General features: G+C 39.3%; 1 protein-coding gene across 1 annotated transcript; it reads right to left on the bottom strand.

The window, feature by feature from the left end:
- Positions 1-1,928: 1,928 nt before the first annotated feature.
- On the bottom strand, positions 1,929-6,304 carry LOC116672457 (delta-type opioid receptor). The gene is made up of 4 exons (XM_032504337.1): positions 6,112-6,304; positions 5,596-5,848; positions 3,261-3,613; positions 1,929-2,919 (listed from the first exon to the last, which is right to left on the bottom strand). The coding sequence occupies exons 1-4, from the start codon at positions 6,209-6,211 to the stop codon at positions 2,390-2,392; spliced, it is 1,236 nt and encodes a 411-aa protein (XP_032360228.1). The 5' UTR covers positions 6,212-6,304; the 3' UTR covers positions 1,929-2,389.
- Positions 6,305-8,417: the final 2,113 nt, after the last annotated feature.

Genomic DNA, 8,417 nt, shown 5'->3' with positions numbered 1-8,417 from the left:
GGTAGAGAAAGGAAAATCTGTCCATGTTCTCCTCAGTCTGACCACCTGCTGCAAGCTGTAGTGAACCATCTGCTTATGTCAAGTTGTGTGCATGCAACTATCAATCGATTTTTTTTTAATCAGACCACGTGTATTTTTTAGGATATTGCAGATTGCATCCTCTGGAGGGAGCTATGAGCACACAGTGGACTCCCGACCTCCCACTTAAACTCATCTCTAAAAACAGAAACTGTTCTTCATCTGTCAAACTGGGATTTAAATGAGCCAGTGTGATGGAATGTTCTTACTTTTTAAAATAAAACATTCAAAAGTAATGATGCAGTGCAAACAGAAATATGTTACATATAAATCATATTTACACACTGCAGAGAATTTACGACTGATAACAAGATGAGCTTGTCGAGAAAAGAGAATCAAAGTGGATTTGTTAAACTTGCTTTAATATTAGGTGCTTTACACACAGGATGTTTTTGATCAATACTTCTGCTGTTTGGTTGGCAGCAGTCAAAGACAATATAGAGCAGCAACAGATTTAAACAGTAAGCACAAGAATAAAACAATGTCTAGGTCACAGTGTGGTTCCTTAGATTAATGTCTCTTATTGTTTTAAAAGAAGTAACAGAAGTTATGTGCTTTAAATATATTTTTATGCCAGTATATACAGAGATGTGTTAACAGTGAGAAAAAAGTTTCCCCAAACCAACAAACCTCTGGTTCAGGGACTTGAGAGTGAAACAAAATGTTTATGAAAATGGATTTAACTACTAAATTACATAAAAATGTTCTAATGAGTTCGATGAGTTAATACCACGGGGAATCATATGTTTTTATAATACAGAATCTATTTGCAGTACATTCGAAACAGCACAGTCCATCAAGCACACAGGCTGCCTATGTTGCATTATATATAGCAATGGTCATTGACATGCTACACATACAGTATATTTCAGTGATGTCTGTGCAATATTTTTTGTTGTCTATACAAAATTATATATACATACTATCATACTGTACAAATGACTAAATACACTGTATTTAACCAACTTTAAACAGCTATACTCAGGTTTTCAGATTGCACTGATGAGAACATTTCCCTACAATAATAGCTCAAGCATTTCACAAAGCACATGTGATTAAATTATGTACCATTAATTGAACAACTTCTCAAACTGGACACAACTCCAGAGTCAAAGCTGATAGAGAGCCCTCTGTCAAATTTTAAATGCACATTCAAGTCCAGGATTTTTTAAACTTTTCTCATAGATAAACTTCCTTTGATGCAGTCTGGATACTCCAGACTCTATACTCACTTGGATCTCCCAGTGACTTCAAAGTCCAACAAGTCTCAGTTCTGTGACATTGTGGTATTAAAAAACAGCTGCTGTTGGACCCCATTTAGTAATCATTACTGTAATCATTTTCCGCTGCTACAAACGTGTTATCCTGGACTGTCAAAGGCACACTTGGCAATAAAAACGTTATTGGAGGACATTACAGGAAAAGATTAAAACATTTGGCATTTGAGAAACATAAAGCAAATAAATGAACAACAAGTATACTATGTGAAAGATCTAATCATGTTACATTTTTAATCTGTCTCTTCGTAATTTTTCTATTATATAATCAACAATTTTCCTGAGAAATGTTGACATTTTGCAATATTGTTCGGGATGTGCTACATGGTTTGGGGATGTCCAATTTATAGAAAACCTGTACTAGTCTGTAAAAGATTTGAGGGGGGATGCCATGCCTCTTGTTAGCAAAATGACTAAAATGAAGGCATATTAACCTGCCACCCCTCTCCATCCCCTGGCAGTTGAATATGTTAGTCTAGTCTGTCTCACTGATCCTTCATCTGACTAGGTTTGTTCAAATTATAATCTCTGACTCTGAAACTGTGCTGTGTTCGGACCAATTCACGGCGCTGTCCGTGGTACTGAAGTAGCAGACAGAATTGCAATTGCAACTATTTCTCCAAAAGAGAAGAGACGATCATGGGGCGGTTCGCTAGTCGTGGGTAAATGTCCGCCTATTCAAAATTAACAAATTATCTATATTGACAGTTCTCGCTTAATTATATAAAGACAAATTACATGTGGCTTTTTTACCAGCTTAAACCAAATTATCTTCAATTTCACATCCACCTACAATAAATTTGCAATCTGCCATTAGGGGAAAATTAAATCAAAGTGGAACACAACTTATAATTAATTTGATCTGTTAAAATTAAATCATATCCAATAAATGGTGGCACTGAATAAACCAAGTGATAATACAAATTAATTCTGCAATAGAGTCAAAACTACATTGCAGATGTGACGTGGGTTAGGCCCAGGTCACGTGAGTCTTCTTTTCCAATGTGGGAAATTGAAGACAGTTCCACTGCTAGTCATGTCGGCTTTCTAGTCCCATCTGGGTTCTCCAGGGCAACAGCGGCCTCATGCACGCTGCTGGGGGTCTTCTTGCTTCCTGACACCTTCTCCCCATTCAGTTTGGCAGAGAGGCAGAAGTCTTTGAAGCAGCGTTTGAAGTTCTCATCCAGAAAGGCATACAGGACAGGGTTCAGGCTACTGTTTGTGTAGCCCAGAGCCACGCAGAAGAAGTAAGCAGCCATGATGGCGGTGGTTTCAGGTATGCTCACAAGCGCCTTAACCAGGATAAAAATGTGAATGGGAGTCCAGCAGACTACAAACACAGCCACCACGACCACCACCAGCCTCGTGATCCGCCGCAGGTTGCGGTCTTTTTCCCGTGAACCAGACAACATTCGGACGCTCTTCAGCCTCAAGACCATTAGAGAGTAGCACACAGTGATGATGAGCACAGGCACGATGAAGGCAAAGACAAACACACATATCTTCATCAGTGTGTCCCAGTACACGTACGGCTCTGGGAACTGTAAGGCACACTCAGTTATGTCTGCAGGAGCAAAGGAGACAGAGAGATGTGAATTACGTGATGAAGTGCACATTTGTTTTCTCACAAATAAAATCCCACTCTGTGCCCTTCTGCTGTCAATTTAGAAAACCTTTATGGAACAGCTAATCGGCACTCAAAAGGGTACATTTTCTAAACTCTGCTTTTTTTGACATCTATATATTTAGGAAGGAAGGTGCATGATGTGTGGCTAATGGGAACCTCTGCACTGACAGATTAATATTTTTCTGCTCTAAAACTATTATCAGCACACGCTTTGAGTAAGTCTCCAATACTTAAAAGCTTTTCAACGTTATTCAGGACTGGTGAAAGCATTTCCTCACCACTCTTGGTCTGAGTGCCACCCAGGATAAAAGCAGGTATCCCTGCAGCTGAGGACAGGATCCAGATGCACACGTTGATCATCTTGGCTTTGATTGGAGTGCGGAAGTCCAGGGCTTTCACCGGGTGGCACACAGCCACATAGCGATCCACACTCATCATGGTGAGGGTGAAGATACTAGTGAACATGTTGTAGTAGTCGATGGAGATGAAGACCTTGCAGACCACCTCACCAAAGGGCCAGGTATTCAACAGGTAGTCCGTGCTCTGGAAAGGCATTGTGGTGGTGACGAGGGCATCAGCGAGGGCTAAGTTGAAAATGTAAATGTTGGTGGCTGTCTTCATCTTTGTGTACCTGTTAAACACGCAGAACACAAGGTTGTCCTGTGATAGTGAGGATGAGATAGATGACCGGAGCTAACCACCCATCCAGATACTTTGTAGCAGCCGTTTATTGCTTGGCCAGCTCTTCTTTTCCTATTATGAACATTGTCCATTATTCCCCGCTGACTCCTTGAATCCATCATGTCATTTTTCTGACTCACACTTTATTGTTGATATATTCAGTTGCCTCTTCACTGAACCAAGCAATGCATGACCTTCAGATAGTCTTTCAACAGCTTCAAGTTTCTCTACATGGCCTTAAGTTAATGCTAAATACTAAGAAAACCAAATTGATGACGTTTTCAAGGGCTTGTTACCAATCCCCAGATAATATAACTATTAACACATTAAGTGGAGACTTAATTGAAAATGTTAGGGGGACCAATAGGCAGAAAGGGAATATAATATTCATAACTATGTTTTCATTAGAGTACAATCACCTGTAACTGAGAATCATTGTGATTTTGTTCGCTTAGAACGAAACTTCATATCTACAAATGGAGTGGGCGGGTCTTCTTCTACAGAGTCCACCATGCTGCACCGCCATGTTTCTACAGTAGCCCAGAACGGCCAAACCAAACACTGGCTCTAAAGAGGGCCTATTGTCTAAATATTGTTTGGTGTTGAGCAGTTAGTGCTCAGTGGTTTCATCGGAGCTTTATCTGCCTGCTGTGACTGGAAACGCCACTGATTAGAGCCGTGAGAGTGAATCAAAACATATACCAAAACTTTGAGTTGAAAGACGCTAAAACACTACTTAGAGATGTGGGGGACTGCAGTTGGGGGCTAAATATCTTTGGGTTGAGGAGAGACTCCCTTCATGTAAGCATTTAATAATTCATTAATTTATTAATAAATAAAGTATCTCTATCTATCTATTTGATCCACTGTTGTGGTTGTAAAAAAAATAATAATAATGTTTTATTAATGGCTTTGCTCAGCATCTAATATGTGACCTATGTTGACTTTGTAAGAGTTTAGATTAGGGTAATTTCAGATGTTGTTTACTCTAAATCAACATTAAACTCTTTTGACTTTGACTTAATCCTCCACCAAGCAGCAACTAAACAGTATAACGCACAGTCTTTTCTGTAACTGAGATGATACAATTGGCTTCTACTGACAGGAAACACAATCAATCTGATTTGAAGTAATTGTTGTCTACCAACCAAAGCATTCTGGATGCCACAGCTGCATTTTACATTACATCAAAGGAGATTTATTGGCTCTCACACCATAAAAAACGGCCAATGAGCTACAAGCAGGCTATCAGCTTGATAAAGCCCCACTGCTTCAACTATGATTAATAGCATGTCCACCAGGAGAAATGTACAGAATATTATTATTTTGTGGAGCTTGGGGGTTATTGAATTTATAAAATTGGCCACTTTGACACATTTAACTAGCAATAATCTCAACCCTTTCTTTGTCAAAATGCAACTCTAGTTTTTTGTCTCTCACTTACAGCAAAATGCATGAATATATATTTAGATCTTATCCCAGCCATTTAACAGGAAACATGCTAGCTCTTTGGATGAACTGTAGAAGTGGGCTTTATAGCAGAGGACCAGTCTCTAGAGAGCATCCAGGCAGTAAGAACAACTATGACATAGACCAGATGGCATTGAGGTCACTGTGAAAGCCCAAGGGTCGGTGCCAGTACCCACTTCACAAGTAATAACATTTACAGTTACTGGAGGAATACATTCTTCGGCATAGACCTCGGTTGTTTTCTATTTCTAAAAACACGTAATTAGGCATTCTTGCATGTGCCAAAAGAGACTACTAGCAATCATTTCTCAATTTCCAGAACATTTCTTGTTAAAAATGATCATTCAAGTTCAAACTGCAACTTTAAAAATCAACATTTCTATTATATTCCTATATAAAGTGCATTGCCATTGTGAACACTATTGTAAGGTATAGTAGCCTATTGTATTTTTATGACTTTACCTGATGATCACATACATGACGAGGCAGTTGCCTAACAAGCCGACCACAAACACCACGGAGTAGACTGCAGTGATGATGGGGATGATGGGAGACATGCCTTCCGGCTCCCAGTTATCATCGTGGGTCACATTGCGGCTCTCGGAGTACCCAGACACCCAGGCGGAAGAATTCACCGGACAGTCTTCCATCTGCGCGGAGAAGCACTTATTGTTTTCTTTGAAAATTGAAACAGGAGTGCTTTCCATTTTCACACCTGTTTGTTTTAAAAAAATAGAAAAAATACTTGTATGGCAATAAACGATGTGACGGACACCGGTGTGTACGCACGTGAAAGATATTTCCATTTCCAAACCTACATCATCACTTTACTTCAACAGCCTAACAAACTTTACTTCGGTTCCGAAGTCAACTTGTAGATCATGCAAGTCATATAGTCGGAAAAAAAACCCAAAAGAGCTCTACAGCCTTTCAGGAAAAACGACAACACATCCAATTTGAAGCTTGCAGGATACTCACCTTGATCGACCCAAATAAGAGGACGCAACCTGTAAAATGTAGATTTTTTTATGTATTCGGTCCGGATTGTTTTGTTTCCTTGGGGAAGGTTACAGCTCATCAAAGTTTTTGGATGGTACTGCGCGCGGAGACGAGCAGCAGCGGCTTTGCGGACACTCGTGCACACGCATTGATGGAGAGGCGGTGCGCATGTCAGGCTAGACCCACCCCACCCCGCGCGCGCACGCACGCACACACGCGCACACGCACACACAACCCTCACCCAAAATATGAAATGACAGAGCGATGTCAACCTGCAGGGCACACAGCTTTCTACAATCTTATGTCACAGGGGAGGAAGAACATCATTAACCAAGACATCCCGGATTTGCATATTCGTAAACCACAGTAAAATAGCATTTGTAATGTATTTGTCCCCAGATGATGTCCAAAATCTTAAAATAAGCTGCAGGTTCTCTGGAAGGAAAACAGTTTTTTTCTGCTGATTTTTTTAAAGGAATCCGGCCTCCTCAATTTCTCTGTGTTAAATGAGACACTGGGGGAGGTGAGGGTGAGACAGAGGGGATGATATACAGGAGAAAATAAACTGGCAGTATTCAGCTGTGGGGTCATAACCACTTTCCCAACACTGCACATTTCAAGGCTTTTCTGTTTCAGTGGACGGAGTCCAGAGGGACAGAAAAAGGAAATGATATGACCAAGATCAAGTGCAGGCCAGATTCAAACCACACAACCAGCAAACAGGATGACCCATAAGTTCAGCTTTTATCTCATTTTAAAAGTTACAATCAACCTTAGATCCTCAACTTTTGCCACGCATCACCTGTTACTGTAATTCTCTTCATGTTTCTTACTTTTAAAAATGTTCATATTAAAATGCTGATTAACATGTACGTTTTGTTCAAGGGTGCATGGAAAAATAGCATTACCTAATGCACGATGTTGCTTTTATCTCTATCCATCTCCCCCAGCCTGATACATTGAGTCTTTTTTAAAGGATCCCCTGCAGCATATGTGCCAGGGAACAGCTCTCTATGCTGCACTACTGGCATCACAGGCTGTAAGTGAACATAATATTATGATAGTAAGTGAAGTGTGTTGCACAAATGTGTGAGGTGCATGTCTCCAGTCTTCCTGTAATGTGTTTCTTTATAACAGCTCAAAACACAGTTATATAAGCTTAAAGTCCACTACAGAAAATAACACATACCTCTGCTCACAGGCACCAGCTGTAAATATATTAATTAACTAGAACAAATTTACACTGGCTTTAAATATGTAAATGGTGTTGACAGTGATTTATACACAGCTCTACCCTTTGCAAATGATGTTTTAAGCAAACAAAATTAATATATATATTTATTCATGCTCCTGTCACATATAGCCTACAACATTACATCTTTTCCTATGTAAAAGTAAAAGAGCGTCAATATATTCCACATACTGGGTTTAAATAAGGTCAGAATATACAGTAGATGTTTTTAAGTGTATATTTTAGACAACCAGCAGGGGGTCTGTGGGACCCAAACAATCAGGAAGTATGGCAAATGTCAACAAAACACAAGAGTCAAGTTGTTTAAAACTTTATTGTAAGTGGATTTTTGTTCTGTGTAGAACTGATTAATTTACAGTGAAAGCCAGGATTGTCTTGTTTATAACTTCTTCTTGTTCATAATTTCTTCATCCCATTAGATCATTTTCATCAGTTGTATCCAAGATAACCAACATCAAGGCTGCAGGGGTCACATGAAACAGTCAGACTAAAAATAATTAGTGACGTATTAATGTTTACATTGGATGCATTAGATTAAAGCCTTTTATGAATATTATGCAACAGGGATTTAGAGTGGATCACAACGTGAGTCATCCTCAGCAGATAATATCTATTACAGTGAAGCTAATGTCTGAGGACGTAAAAGTCTCATTTGCCGATTCCTCCAGGCCCTCTGAAAGAAATGGATCTGCGAGCTTCTGTCAGGAATTATCTTGACTATAAGGAGAAAAACCAATGAAACGTCAAACGTTATTATTGTTGAAAGAAATTAATTTAAACAGTTTTGCTGCTGCTGGCTCAAACTAAATACGGAATTAGTTCATTTCTGCTCTGAGTATCTGCTTCCATTACATTTCTTTATACTCAGACATTTATCGGTGCAGCAATCATGCCAGTTAGTTGGGAGTTATTTAAATTTGAGAAATGGAAAATAATCTGCATATCTTTCTCTACCCACACAATAATGGTTTTTCATTAGGTGAAATAACTTCTTTTTATTTTAATACAAGTAAAACAACTTGTTTTTAACTGT

Source organism: Etheostoma spectabile, chromosome 22 (genome assembly GCF_008692095.1).
Source record: "Etheostoma spectabile isolate EspeVRDwgs_2016 chromosome 22, UIUC_Espe_1.0, whole genome shotgun sequence".
Taxonomy (NCBI): domain Eukaryota; kingdom Metazoa; phylum Chordata; class Actinopteri; order Perciformes; family Percidae; genus Etheostoma; species Etheostoma spectabile.
This window is presented reverse-complemented; position numbering and strand designations above follow the sequence as displayed.

Bases quoted from the DNA above. Each gene is read 5' to 3' on its own strand.
- LOC116672457 (XM_032504337.1), bottom strand. From the start codon at position 6,211: ATGAGCTGTAACCTTCCCCAAGGAAACAAAACAATCCGGACCGAATAC. The intron at 5,849-6,111 runs GTGAGTATCCTG...TAAAACAAACAG, and splicing joins TCTTATTTGGGTCGATCAAG to GTGTGAAAATGGAAAGCACT. The intron at 3,614-5,595 runs GTAAAGTCATAA...CGTGTTTAACAG, and splicing joins GTCATGTATGTGATCATCAG to GTACACAAAGATGAAGACAG.